The sequence below is a fragment of the Siphateles boraxobius genome, unplaced genomic scaffold (genome assembly GCF_051911475.1).
Source record: "Siphateles boraxobius isolate OS27281-9 unplaced genomic scaffold, OSU_SipBor_1 25, whole genome shotgun sequence".
NCBI lineage: Eukaryota > Metazoa > Chordata > Actinopteri > Cypriniformes > Leuciscidae > Siphateles > Siphateles boraxobius.
The window spans coordinates 21,410,535-21,426,281 of NW_027508866.1; the positions used below are offsets into that span (position 1 = coordinate 21,410,535).

The window sequence follows — 15,747 nt, forward strand, 5'->3', positions numbered from 1 at the left end:
GATAGGGCCTATAACAAATACAATTTTGTGCAAAATGCAGAGATGTATTTTGGAATAAATTATTTTATGTATATTTTAATTGGCTGGAATTAACTGTGTGTGTGTGTGTGTGTGTGTGTGTGTGTGTGTGTGTGTGTGTGCTGCCCTCTAGTGGTCTAATGAACCTTTTATTCATAACATGACATGAGTGGTTAAAATAAGTTGTATGCAACGCTAAAGTTTTAAACAGTATAAGCTACATTCTTGCAATAATGATTATTACATTGTAAGCTCAGTTGGGCGAATGCATTGGTTATCATCTCATATCAGATATGATTTTTTAATGATTTTGTTTGTGTGCGTGTCCTAGTAAATCCTACATTATGGGGCAAACATGTCCTCACAAAGATGCAGTATCCGAACGAAATCCTTGTTGTGACTTTTTTTTGTCCTCATGAGGAATACAGCTTGTAAATCATACGAAGTGTTGTTTTTTGAAAATGTAAAAATGCATAAAGTTTTCTGTGATGGGTAGGTTCAGGGTCAACGGGAGAGAATATACAGTTTGTACAGCTTAAAATCATAATGTCTGTGGAAAGTCCCCATACAATATGGAAACCAGGTGTGTTTGTGTGTGTGTTTGTGGGGCGGTCCACTGAATAATACAGGCGGTGTCAAAATACATGTCTTGCTGTAAACTGTTATTAGCCACAATGAAATATTATTAATTAATATAATTAACAAGCGAGTTTTTACTTTTGATGATAGTCTGACATTTATTTCACTGTTCTTCTGAAGCACTGTATTCATAATCAACTCTAATATAACCATCATGTGTTTGTTTACTCTTTCATCGACATTCTAGGCCTATGTCTTTTAATGCAGCTGCTTCCTGATTGCAAAGCAAATTTTCCTATAAGGAAGTAAACAACTAGAGAGGTTATATCAGGGTGTAATAATGCACGTCTTTCTTACCAGGTAGCGTTCAAAATGACATTCTTTCCTGCTGTTTATCACGACCATGCTAAAGCCGTTTTGCTAAATGCTTTAAAGGGATAGTTCATCCAAAAGTGCAAATTCTGTAAACATTCACCCTGATGTCATATCAAACTTATTTGAGATCTTCTGTGACGGAATAAAATAAATAAATAATATTAAATACATTTTTAAAAAGTTGACCTTTTCACATACCGCGATGACGCATTTTAACGGTCGTCAGCATCGTAAATCCTGCAAAGATTATATATTTATATATATATATATGGAAACCATATAATATATATATATATTTTAAAAAATGTATGTACATTTATAACACTATACTTTGTATTATATTATATTTGCATCAAATTGCAAAAAAAACTACGCTGCTGTTGAGGTTGTTTTTGGAATTGATGGTCAAGTTGACATCAGTCTTTCCCATGACTGCTGTTATCGGTCTCTCTCTATTTCCCCCCTCTTTTTGAAAGTGGTGAACTGTATTGTGGTTTTCGTTTGCGATTTAAGCAAATGGGAACACGATTCTTTTTTTATGTAGCCTAAAAAAAGCGCCTTACTCAACTATGACGAACTTCTGCTTCTGAGAAACCCATGTGAAAAGGGTGAATTGTGACTTTTTATTTTTCAAAAAATTGCGGGTTTATATCTCAGAGTTCCCAGGAAAGAAAATCATAATTGAGATATAAACTCACAATTGTTAAATGTTGATTTTTTTTATTCTGTGGCAGACACAATCTTTCAATTCATACAAAACAAGGGATTTTGAAAAATGTCACTCTTTAAATATTTTTTTTGGGTGAAGCATTTGTTTAAATGTTTTCTGTCCAGAGTTAAGCAGAGCAGGTTTAGGCAGAGTAACAGATAGCAGAGAGATAGTTAGTCATAAACAGAAGAGGTTAGAGGAAGAGGAAGGTTACAACCATTCCAATACTCTTACAAACATAAATTATATTCTCTCTTCAAATACAGGCACAGAAGAAGCAGAGTTTGTAGAGCATTGAACATGGAAGGAAGTCAGCTGAATTAAGGACAAATCCAGAAGGAAAGACATGAAGACGCAGAGGACATAGGAAAGTACAGATGTCATGACATTTATTCAAGGCATGCTACAATTAAATTTGATTAGGAAAAACGTCAGCAGGGTGGGTAATAAGAATAATAACTCTAATCATGATTATGCATAATAATAAGCCATTCATAAACAGAAAAAAAGAAATGCTTTCTACAAAAAAATACAAATAAAATCTCCACTCAGTCATGCACTGCAAAAAATTAGAAAATATGTTTCTTTAATAGTTTATCTTCTATTTGCATTTATTACATCAAACTCATAAACTGGATACGCTCATGTCTCTCCCCAATTCCCACAAGTCACATAAACTGCTTTACAAATGAAAGCTGGTACTGGTATATGATATCAAAATACAGAAGACAAATTGTGTTTACTTTATGTTAATTTCCATAAATATAAAAACCAGTTCATATTGGTGTGTTTGAATCTTGTTCCCCAAAACCTTTTTTTTTTTTTGGCCAGGTAAAAAAACAAAAAACAAAAACAAAAACAAAAAAAACAAAAAAATAATAAGGGAACACATATGTACAGCATTTGTTTCCTTTTGGTAGTGAAACATTCATAAAAACTATAAATTAGGTATTTCAAAGCATCCTGAGATCAACTCAGGCACTTCTGTATGTGCGCTGTGCTTGAGCGACACCTCAGTTAGCTAATTTAGTCTAGGCCCTCCCTTTATACAAATTACACAGGTCAATTAGCATATTCATAGCCCATAAATTTAGTCATGAGAAGAGAATAGAAAGCATTATGGCTGAAATTTGAAGTTTAGATTGTAAGGGTCAATTGCATCGTAATAAAGCAATAAAATATCTCAGTCTGAACAGTGCTGCATCAGTTCCAATTCAATCAAGTCCTTTGGTTTCAGTGGGTAGTTTATCATCACGGTCTAGTACGTTTTGAGAGTAAAGCTTTTTAATGGAATTGATGACTAAATAAGACAAAAAGTGTAACCGCTTATCCAGATGGTGGCGACTAGCGTAAGGCTGTTCAAAGGAATCCATAAGGGCCCGGTAACATTCACAATCGTAAATTAGTCTAGTTTGAAGGGGGAAAGGATATGGCTTGACATTTCTGAGGAAAACAATCTGAAAAAAGACTGCGAGACGCGTGGAAAAACAGACCCAAACATGACCGAGAGTGGAAAATACAAGAAGTTTGTCGGTTTCTGATATACAGCCAGGAAATAAGTTACAAATAAGCTAGATGAAAGGCACATAAACTTTGGTCCTGCATTATTTGTGACTTTTTTCAGTAAAAAACCTGGAAAAAACCATACACATGCGTGTAACTGTTCGAGTGAGTGCGGATATCAACGAGAAAATGTCTTACAACACAGCGGAACGTTGTTGCCTGAGTCAAGACATGGTTGGAAACATGTTTCGCTTCGAGAAACAAAAATGAATGACTTCTGTGACACGTTTATGGAGTCTGGCTTTTCTCCTGTTGATACATAAAAAGCATCGAAGCCGGGAGCAGATCGGCGCTCTGCATATATTTCACCTCCCGACGGACACCATCGCACACGTCAGTGGACGTTACGGACCCGGAACTGCTGTTGTGAAGAGGCAGAGTGACAGACAACAATCTTGAACCAGTTTTCACACTCTTAATATAGAAAATCAAAAAACCGCCAAAAAAGAACAAAAAGTATCACAACAGAGCAAGAACGAAACAGGCCAAAACCCCTAAACTGAATCAATTATAAGGTACAGTAAATAAGATACTCCAAAACACACACACACACACACACAGGTGGAGGTCTCAGACATCAGCATCACTCCATAGCAAAACGGAAGGCAGACCTGAACACTCAGAGCCTATGCTGTGGGCTTCTGGGTTTCCAACGAGGATAGTTTAGCTGGGGTGCACAGAACTTTTTTGGTCTGGTTCTCAAGGGAGCACCTGGATATGCTGCTTGGTACTCATACTTTACGCGGCACACTTATCCTACAAGCTGTCGACATCACTTTCCTCCTGCTCTTTCTCGACTGTTCACTTATGACATAATCGAGAGAATACTTGCCGAGATGATGTTCCCAAACATCACATTATGGTTTGTTGGAGGTTGCAAAGATGTTCGGAGTGGTCTTAATGCGTTGCTGTGATGTTCAGATGGTTCCTAGTTGGTTACCTATTGGCCCAAAGTAAAAAGAACCCAACTCCAAGTCTTTAGACACGGCTTGGACGACTCCTTCAATGTAAGTCTATGGGATTTTTTCCCCAGCAAATTTTATTGTTCGCCAGACGAAATTTGCGTGCGATAACTTAGAAATGAAAAAACCTCCCGGATGTGCTCATAAATTCATACTTTTTAATCAGAACTATAAGCAAGTTTACAGCAACCTCAGTCTCTGATCTTGAAATATTTTTATCAGAGATGGAGGAACTTTGTTTTTGGCCTAGAAAGGCTGTACGTAACAATGGTACGCGTGTCTAGCACACATATGTACACACACACACACACACACACACATCCGTGAGGGAGAATAGAGACCCACAGCATGCTCTGAACATTGTTGAGTTCACCGTTCATTTGTCTAATAAGAGCATTCACAGCACCATACATCATAACTTACATCTCATATCATATTAAGACCACATGGTACTGAGTCCCCACAAAATGCACATCTATAAGAGCTACACAACAAAAAGATAATAAAAGAAAAATCAAGATCAAAATAAATCAACCCTCTCACCAATCCCACAAAATAGTACATAAGATATTTCAGTTAAAATGTCTAAAACCTATTAGATTATGAACACATAATAAGGCACGTAATAAGAAATTAGGTAAATACACAGTAAATATGATTTTTTTTTTCACCATGATTTCTTGAACGATTATAGTGGTACAAAAACCCGATGAGGTTTCAAATTTGATTTTTTTTTCTCTTCCATAAAAAAGAACAAATTACCAAAAATAAGTAACTTTTGTTTTTTCTCAAAAAATCTTGACAATCCTTAAGATATATAGACCTGAATAGTTTGCTTTAAGACTGTAAACTTCAACAAAATTAAATTTCTTTTGAGAAGTGAAAGCGAAGTTTCGAATCGCTTCAGGTGAAATCAGTCAAAGACAAAAGAAAAGTCACTGTCCCTTGCCTTGCATGAACCTGAAGATTGTGGAATTGTTTGATAACTGTGATTTCAAACGGGCTCCGACAGAGGATATAGTGCTCAGGCACAGAAGCTGCTCCCTTTAGATGCTACTCAATGGGTTATGGTCACCTCCTTGAAATGTTAAGGCCAGATTTCTCTAAATGAGACAGCACCTTGTTCGTACGCACAAGGGAGACATCATATATCCTAGAGAGTCCCAATGCAGCCGCTAATAATACACAAATACTAACTAAACACGTACATACAGAATCAGCTTCTGTATGTGCTCAACATTGCCATGTTCCAAAACCTAGTAAGCTGCCTAATTAGACAACGTTTTAAGGCATCACAGGCCCGAACCCGACACAAAGGCTGTTCCAGCCTTCAAAGATATCTAATTTTGGCCAATCTCTAAGGCAGAATTGCATGTATCCTTTGTAGATACGCCAATCCCAGAATGCACTGTTATAAGGTCATTCAAGATGGAGGGTGAATCAATTGTAAATATGCTTTGAATTCCTTCAATACTGAAATATCTATAAAATTGTTTCATTAAAAATGTATTATTTTGACTAGAGTTTTGATGTTAGAATCAGGCTAAAAACACTCAAATTAATCATTTATATGATCAACTGATTCCAGTAGAGTTTGATATTACCATGTTGCTAAGCTAATGTTGCGATAGTTTGTTAGTAATAGCAAATATTGAGCATGTGCTATGAAATTTTACCTTTATTACGGCATGTCTACACAGTTCCTGCATTATGCCGCAACATCTTGAGGCTTTCTACAATGAATGTCAAAGTGAAAGTTTGTCCTGTTGTTATCAGAAGTAGCGCAAGCACATGGAAAGCACTTAGAAATTGAACAGGCATCCATTTACTGTCTGTGTTTCGTCACACTGCATCCAGCATAGACAGTATAACTGATTATAATGGCTTTGCTTGTGTCCAGTGTAGACACAGTGTTAGAATACCGTGTTATTAGCTTAGCAACATGCTAACCTCAAACTATCACTGTGATGAGCTTAAAGAATACACAGCACATGTTCAATATTGGCATGTGATATGTATTTCTACTATTGGAGTTAACATGCAAACATCTAACTCTACTATAATCAATCGAATCAGAATGCCTCCTGGAGGAGGTGCTAGTTTTGGAGTTAGTACTTGTATGATATCAGAGTCTTGTATTAATGTATTATTGGCTTACAAGATTCATATTGACAGTTCTTTTCAATGGTACGGACTTAATAAAACCTCTGGACTGAACTCTATTTGAGTCAAGTTTGCTGTGGACTTCTGTAGTATTAGTCAGTTCTAGAGCATTCCAGACCAGTCATTTATGGGCTTTCATGGCGATTAGGCCTTAGAAGGCAGCTGCCAATGCAGCATCTCACTAGATTTTGGGAACTAGGTGGCGTCTCTGTGTCAATCCGACTTACTCAAATCCGTTAATATTTGGTTTGCTCAGATGCAGAGGCATTAAGTGTAGGACTGCAAGGCAAAAGAGAGTGCCGCCCTCTTTTTTTTTCTGACTCAATGGTCTTCACTACGGTTTCTACATAGCCCATGGCTGCAAATTCGCACACCTGTGGACAGAGCCGAGGAGTGAAAGAGCAGAGGATAGAACCTTCTGCCCCTGCGTAGAAAGATAAAAAACAAGTAGAACGAAAGGAAAAGACTCAACTAAGAGCAAGAAAGGGAACAAAATGGAGGAAGTTGTCAATTTTCCAATCGAGATCACGGGCTATACCATTCACATTGAGAATTTCACTTAGGAGGAGGCGGAGCCTCCTGTCAGGCTGGGCGTTGCTGATTGGAGCGTTCCAGTAGGGTTGACAGCTGGCCATAAGTGTTTAGGAATGATCGTGCATGTTTGAAAACGGTCGCCTTGGTTCACAGGAACCCGATCGACTGGACAATGACATCGTGCGCCATTGCACGCAGATGTTCTCTGACAGCTTTGCAGGTGCAGGGAGCCCACAAAAGGCTGGAGTGTCCAATATAAAATTTCCATAATACAAGAAAAAAACAAAACAAATCACGCCTATTCACTATCTATTCACAGATGCCTACCATCTGGCTATACATCTTTGCACAGTAAACAGATATTAGGATGCCTAACATTCCCCACGGTGCCTGTCTACAATTCAAACCAATCAAAGTGCAGAGAAACAAAAAGGTTTGTAAGCCGAAACAGCTGCGATTGAATTTTAAATGCACCCATTTTTTAATCCATAGCAGTCTTGTTTTAATGCTACTTAGAAGAAAAGCACAAGCCCGTTGGTTGAGGCCATCGCTACAGATTTTTCTTCAGCAGCACCTTGATGACGATGTCAGCGACATTCAAACAGTGACCGTGCGTCCAAAACATCCCACAGGAAATGGGGCTCTCTGTCGAAACAGCCAATGAGGATGGAGGTGTGGGCTTTGGGGGAGGAGCAGAGGAGTCTCCGCCCACACTGGGTCTGGGGTAACAAGGCCATTGGGCTACAGGAGTGTCAGTCTCCAATGTAATCGGCAAGTGTGCGGTAAATAAACTTCCTCAGCATTGACTTTGTTTGAGAATGATCATCTCGTGTTAGTTTGCGTTTCACATCCACGAAGTCCACACCAATAGACTCTAGAGGCAATCTTACTTCCTCGACACAGAAGTTCCCAGAAACGTCACATTGTCATGGATATCCCATGTGTCTCCAGCCCTGGTATCGAGAGTAACTCACTCTCAGACTGTCTAAAGGTTCTGCAGTAGTCTCTTATTTGCTTTTTTTTTTCTTTCTTTTTTTGGGAAAATCTCTAAAACTACCCCATGAATATCTGTAATGTTTTTGTTTTTTTTGAGTTTGTCAGTCAGTCTTGTTCTCTGAATGAAACAGTCAAACTGCTGAAGGTAGAAGGGCTGGAATGGGGAGGATCGGGAAAGGGTGTGTTTGTAATGAAGGAGGTGCTAGATGGTGGATTTGGAGAAGGACACTCGCAAATGGTGGTTCTCTCCCAGGTCGTGGTTGTGGAGGACGATAAGAGCCTGAATGGCTTCTTCCACCGAACCCAGCTGGATCAGCGCCATCTTGCGGTCCTTCCTGTCAATCAGATATGGAGAGTGAAAATCAGATACTGGGTCATACTGGCAGCTAAAGTGCCACATCGCAAGCCCTGATTTAGGATCAGTTGGTCCAACTGTCAATGACATAAAGAGAGGGAAAATATATAGGAAATATCTTTGGAAAAGCTAGTTCTTAGAAATGTACTCTAGTATTTTTCAACAAAAGTTTAATGTCACTAAAAGTCTCTCCCCTGTGAAGGCCTCCTTCCCTTCCCTTTACCTCTGTACAGATAAAACGTTGTCAAAATGATTCCGGTTCACATTGATACACGGAAGCGACAAAAAAAAAAATCTGTATTATGCATTTTTAAGGCCAGACAAGTAATTTGGTGAGGTCAATTTGTAAAGAAAGACTACACGCCTGTGCACATATATATTCACAGCTTTTTCACAGGTTTGCGTTTTTGAAGTTTGTGCGAAGGTGAGGCGTTCTCAAGCCACAAGGCACTGTTGTTGTGCAGATGAGCAGGTCGGAGTGCGTTAGGGTTTTCGGTTGTGAACGGTGTTGTGTAAGCGCCTTTAAGTAAATAACTAATGATCTTTGCAACGGAAGTGAATCAATCAATCAAAACTGACTTTAACTTAACAATAACTTTATTCTAGAGCTACTGTAAAGCCAAAACAATCTCTATTACTTTAATTTCCTATCATCACTGTAAAGCTGCTTTGAGATAATCTATATTGTTAAAAACACTATATAAATGAAGGTGACTTGACTTAAAAATGTTATGTCGTTTAACTATCAAGTATTTCATGATTTCCTAACAAAAGACACAACTTCAGTCAATGCTCCTAGAGGGCCACCCTCTTCCAGAGAGGGTATATCTCAACCATATCTATACCCCTAAACCCAATTTATCCCAAAAAAAAAAATCAGAAGGAAATGATAGGTGAATAACTGGTGTAGAAGCACCCATCCCTGGTTGTAAGCCTAAACTCGACATAAACTGTAAACTTGTCCCTTAAATCTGATTGGTTGATTGGAATGTTGTTCCTGGAACATGTTGTGCTCTGTGAAATCAGGGTCTGCCTATTTCTAGCAGATGGTATAGACATTGTTTATAACATACGAGTTGCGTATTTTCCCAAAACAACTCATCCTTATCTGCCTTGTTGTCTTGAAAGAAAGATACAAGCAGACTATTCCCAGTGTGATAAATGATGTTTGAGAACAAAGAAAACAAATGTGAAGAGAACTCACTGGAAAAACTTGAAGGCCTTGACCGTGTATCCAGAACTGGCAAACAGGTCTTTCAGAAAATCATCCGTGGTGGAGGGACTGGGGCGTGGAAGGAAAGGAACAAAAATATTATGTTTACAAAGGACAAAAACAGCACCTTATCTGATGCCAACAACAATTCAAAGAATAATGGAAGACCTGTTATGGAGTGAAACAACCGATATATGATATAATAATATGGGTGGGGTGATACTGATAATAATAATAATCATACATCATATTATGAGTAATTTTACATCGCTCTAATAATATGCATTACAATATTGTTCCTGTTTCTGGAAATTCATCATCTACAATTTAATACTATATAACTATTTATTATATAGTTTTATTTAACCATTTCATTGTCTATTTGAAGTGACAACTGTAGTAAATCAATTAAAAAGTATTTAATATAGTTTAATTTAATACAATTAAATAATATAAACAATGATTCTTTCCAAGTTTTAATTCCCTCATTGGTTTTTAATGTTAATTATAAACATAATAAAAAAAAAGAGAAATTTCCAAAGAAATTTTAATGCTTAATTGAGTCCAGCAAAATTGAATTTTTCTTTGCCACATCTGACCTAACCATGTTTTTTTTGTAGCATGCTGTATTCGGTGCTCCATGTGTGCGTGTTTGCCAGTCACTCACGGGATATTTGAGAGGTGCAGGGTGGCGGAGGGGGGGAAGATGTTCTGGAAGTTCTTGGAGCCGGGCTTTTTGAAGCGGTGCAACGGGCTCCCACTGAAGTCTTTGGTCAGGCCCTGGTCCTCCTGACCCTCCCTAGGGAGCTGCACCGTCTGGTGCTTTGAGATGGTCACACGGATCACCTTACCATACAGACGCTGACCGTTCAGGTGGCTCATTGCTTAACAAACAAACCATGAGAGGATGTGTTAAAGATAAGCTTTAACCCTGAGACACATCATGTTACACTCTTATGCTGAACATTTGAACAGTAAAAACTCAAGCATACGATTTATGGGGGGTTTTTTTCCCCACATTTTGTGCACATACACACTTGCCTCTAAATATTGCTGTCAATTTTTTTCCGAGTGCTTAATCCCATTTTGTACACACATTTTGCTTCAATCATGAAACACAAGCAGAGCAAATTTCAGTGTATATCAAAATCAAAACCATTCTTACATAAATTTCTGTGTAAATAGTTCGCAAAACCTTTTTACGAAAATTTGTGTACAACGTTTGCGAAATGATTCTCACATAATTTACTGCATTAAATGTGGATAAAATCATTCTTATGTAAATTTCTGTGTAAATCAATATCAAATCTATTCTTACATAAATTTCTTTGTAAATTATGCACAAAACCATTTACCTTTATATACATTTACGTTTATCGTTTATACATATACATTTACGTAAATCGTTTGAGAAATGATTCTCACATAAACTACTTTCTAAAATTGGGATAAAACAATTCTTAGGTTAATGTCCATGTAAATCAATATCAAAACTATGCTATTTCTTTGTAAATCGTTCACAAATTGATTCATACAAAAACTATTGAATGTTGATAAAACCATTCCTAAGTAAATTTTTTAACCCAAAAGAAAAATGTCTTACATTTCTGTGCACTGTATATTCTTCAAAACTGTTTTAAAAATTTCTGTATAAATCACCCTCAAAAACATTCTAACACAATTTATGTGTAAATAGTTGACAACATCCAAATGAAAATTATAAACAAAGAATTGCATAGAAAAATGTATGCGAAAATGTATTCATGAATGATTTACACAAATTAATAATTCTGCTCATGTTTCACAAATTAATTACTAAATTCACTGTATCCACTAAAAAAAAAAAAAAAATTAAATCCATGGTTTTTGTTTACAGATGAGACAGATACATCAAAGCATTCACTCCTGCATTTAAATATGGTTATCACAACAACAACAAAAAACCTTGGCAGTATGTACATGTCGCTTCATAGATGAAAGACTCTTGTAGAATCTATTATAAAATGCTGCAAAAATTGCATCAGAATATTTCTGCGTATCTACACAAGAAATTATTATGAGACATTTTTTGGAATATTTCATCCATGTTATTGGCAGCATCCACCAAAGATACAACCACACTGAAACGTAACTCTAATACAGCCACAGAATACACTGATAAATGTGATCAAAGGATGAAGACAATAAATCAAGATGAAAAGGGTTTGTGTGTAATGCCTGACGTACCGAGCTGGGCTTGCGTGGCATCTGCCATCTGTATTAAGGCATTCTCTTTCTTGTTGAACAGAATCTTGACTCTGTGAACGTCACCGTAGACTCCTGCCGGGATAAAAGAGAAATTTACATCTTTTTTTGTACTCAAACACACATAATTTACAGCAAATAATACGTTATCTGCAGATCTCGGTGTTTCATTATTGAAGGCAGAGAGCGACAGTAATCGCTCACATGCTCATAGAGTGATTTTAAAGGATATCAGTCACACTAAGGTCTGTCTCTGATGTTGACAGTTATTAAATTGTGAGGACAATAGCAATGACACACACTGAGTGTGTGCGCAAGATTGAGAATTTCTACCATTCATATGATGGGACACACAATCTGCAAATAATCTCCAGACTGTGTATTTGTAAGGAAATGGTCTCATTGCTCACTCTCTATCCTCTACTGCCTTCATAAAAACTGCAGTCTGCACATCTAATCTACAGGAGGAGTAATTCATTTGTCCTTACCGAATAAAATGAAGAGTTCGTGTGGCGATATACTCTGGAAGAGATGAAACATTATCAAAGACATGACTGGAATAAGGTTAAATGAGTAAGTGTGAAATGCATCAAGGAACATTAACAGATGTGGTGATTTGCTATGAAACATGTTGACAGTGATGCACTTCAACATACATGCTGACCAGTGACCACTAATGCTGCAGAATTATTGAAGGAAGTGTCTTGTGACATCAATTGCCTGGACTGAATAAAGAAGCATGGAAATAGCTTTGGATTAGCTCATATGACAAAGAAAAAGACTGAAAGGAATCATTTTTAAAGGCAACAGTGGCCAGTGCTAGTCTTGCACTGGATAGTCTTCTTGTAATAATATATAAAGCTTTGGAAGAGGCAGAATATTATTTTTAAAATATAACTTAGATTGTGAAAGAAGAAAGTCATATACTCCTATGATGGCTTGAGGGTGAGTAAATCATGGGATCGGTTTCATTTTTGGGTGAACTAACTCTTGAAGAGCTGCAGATGACGCGGTTATTTTAACAACAGTATCAGAAACGCAGTGAGCAGCTAAATCGATTGATACTTCCGCTGAAGAAAACACTGCAGAAAACGAGAATGTGGCAAATATAGTTATTTTTATCAGTCATAATTTGACCGTTCAAACCAGATTTGTGACAAGACGTTTTTTCATCTACATTTAACAATATTAATCAGCATAGATAGAGCATTTAATAATGAACAATATTATAATTGGGAAAATTATTTGTAGATGGCAAGGAGAGACATATACAGTATATATTGCCATTAGAATTATTATACGTACTTTTTGTCTGGATGCCAATAACTAGATTAGCAACTATACTATCAAAAAAACAATGAAGGTTTATTAGTAGCTCAGACACACCAAAAAGAAAAAGTGTGAAAAAAGAAAAGAACAAAAATATCCATAGCTCTATATCCATCTATCTAATCCATAAAACTCTAATAAGTAATGAGGTGCTTTAAATTCAGCTTAATCATACTCATTATCATACAGAAGTCAACATATAAAAACCCTTCTTTTATGGAAAAACAAGAACCCCAATAATTTAGGCAAGTGAAAATACTATTAAGCAGAGATGCAAAGGTCTCGCAGAGCAGAATGAATCGATATAAATTGTCTAGTTTATTTTTTCATCCAGTTTACTGGAAATCAAGGATGTCACAATAATAGACCACGGAAAATACTTGATGATGACGATTGTGAAAATCCACTAGAATCTAAGAAAGGGCAAATGTTTTTTGAAGGGCATTTAAAATTGTAAATTCGGAACCACTTTATATGAAGTGTCTTTAAGTACTATGTACTAAATGTTGCATGTGGTCATCCTGGAGTTTATTTTGAACTATTTCCTAAAGACGTCATCAATTTAATGGCAAATCCACTGTATATTTGTGGTAGAGGGGTTTAGTGGCTTGGCCCTCATGGGAAGGTGGTGTCAAGGTTGTGTGAAACTCACGTCAGGGTTGAGGTTGGAGACGAGGAGCACGGAGTGGATGGTGGTGGGGGTCATGCCGTGGATGGTCATCCGTCCTGTCATTGCTGATGAAGGGATGGTGAGAGGTCCCAGAGCACCAGGCATCGCCTGCATAGACAGACCTGACCGGAACGGTGGGAAGAGGGAAGACGGGAGATGGGAAGTAACGTAAGAGAGTGGAAGGGAACGTTCTAGAACAATCATTTGTTTTTACAACCTGTTTTCTTCTTGTAATAGCTTACTAAATCAACATGTTCAGGCATGCTGGGTAATTTTAGTTCAAATTAATATTGAGTTGGATGGTCAGGTTAGTAAGAGGTTTAAATGAAGCCAGCACAGAAGATCAGGGTCAGGAGTGTGACAACAAAGCCAAGCTTGGGAGTAAAAGACAACATGAAACTGCATTCAAAACATGCGTAATATGTGAAGGACAGTTTTTTTTTGCTAAATAATATAGGACGGGACATTTGTACACTGCGATTTAATTTTATAATATTGATATATTTGTTATAATATTATTAAATGGTACTTTTACTTGACTGTGAGGTCAAGATTATGTCAGCAGAAAATAACTGTTGTGTCAGAGGTGATGGAAATAATTTCTCTTGAAACAACATGAGAGTGAGTAAATGATGACATGATCATTTTTGTGTGTGCTATTCCTTCAAGAAAGTATATATGTGAAATAATTCCCTACCGTTTAAAAAATATTAGGTCGGTAAGATTGTTTGTTTCCAACTGATCATTAAATTGATCAAAAGACAGTAAACACATTTATAACGTATCTATATCTATTTCATATTAAATTTCTATATCATCATATTAGCATGATTTCTGAAGGATCATGTGACACTGAAGACTGGAGTAATGATGCTGAAAATTCAGCTTTGATCACTGGAATAATTGACGTTTTAATACATATTCACATAGAAAACAGTTATTTTAAAATGTATCAATATTTCAAAATATTACTATCTTTACTGTATTTTTGATCAAATCAAGGCAGCCTTGGTGAACAGAAGAGATTAACCGTATATATATTATTTAACAGATATTAAAATGTTAAATATAAATATTTAACATTTCTCTTTATATTTGAGATGCCCTAAATAAAGAATATGCTCTAACTTTTAGCTATTAAATAGTATTTTATTTTCCCAATGATGAAATGAGCAATTGAATAGCAATATGATACCAGGTACACTTAAATTCGATTTATTGATCATATAAAATCAAAACCGGTTGCAAACTAATCAATAGCCAATTCAAAATGCCAAGCTTTTTAACTGCACACATTGCTCAATCTGTTTTCAAATGTGACTTTGACACTATTTGTGTTCATTCCCTCTTCAGTTTGCTCACTTTGCTGGTGTCAATCTAAAGATGGTTTTGCAAGAGGCTCGAGTGATGACATTGTAATACCTCCAATTATTCAGTCTGAGCGCTGGCGTGAGCTGCACAACACTGCCTCTATTACTGAGATGTGTGTGTGTGTGTGTGTGTGTGACTGTGGCTGAAAGCTTACCTGCCTGAGGGAAACCGATAGCGGGGGCGAAACCAGCCGCCCCGGGGTATGGAGAAGAAATGATCCCAGGAGCCCCTGCACACACACACACACACACACACACACACACACACACACACACACACACACACACACACACACACACACACACACACACACACACACACACATACATACACACACACACACACACTGGTTATACATCTGTTTTGAGGTCATAATGAGGACAAAAGCCTCATTACAAACATGAAATTCATGAAATTCATGAACAATAAACATTATTAAGTAGTTTGGCACAATCTTTTATTATTATGTCATGGGGAAAAATAACAACAACAACAAAAAAAACCTGTTTTGTTCGTTTTTAATATTATTAATATTTGAGGAATACCAAATCATATGATGTGACCAATAGATTCATAAAAAAAAATGTTTGTTTATGTTGTATGTTTACAGGAAATTATTTCATAAAAAAGATCCTATGACCTCTTGACTGTCAATAAGTCTATTAA

At 36.8% G+C, this 15,747-nt stretch overlaps 1 protein-coding gene across 6 annotated transcripts in view; it reads right to left on the reverse strand.

Annotated features, from left to right (window-relative positions):
* Positions 1 to 2,250: 2,250 nt before the first annotated feature.
* The window catches only part of ptbp3 (polypyrimidine tract binding protein 3), a 69,775-nt gene continuing 56,278 nt past the window's right edge, over positions 2,251 to 15,747 (reverse strand). For all 6 annotated transcript variants that reach the window (XM_077243167.1, XM_077243164.1, XM_077243166.1 and 3 more), the window contains 7 exons: positions 15,236 to 15,310; positions 13,693 to 13,832; positions 12,200 to 12,233; positions 11,694 to 11,786; positions 10,135 to 10,351; positions 9,459 to 9,536; positions 2,251 to 8,234 (listed from right to left, as the gene is read on the reverse strand). In XM_077243167.1, coding sequence (XP_077099282.1) covers positions 8,102 to 8,234; positions 9,459 to 9,536; positions 10,135 to 10,351; positions 11,694 to 11,786; positions 12,200 to 12,233; positions 13,693 to 13,832; positions 15,236 to 15,310 — 770 coding nt within the window. In that variant the 3' untranslated portion in view covers positions 2,251 to 8,101. The remainder of the gene's footprint in view (positions 8,235 to 9,458; positions 9,537 to 10,134; positions 10,352 to 11,693; positions 11,787 to 12,199; positions 12,234 to 13,692; positions 13,833 to 15,235; positions 15,311 to 15,747) is intronic.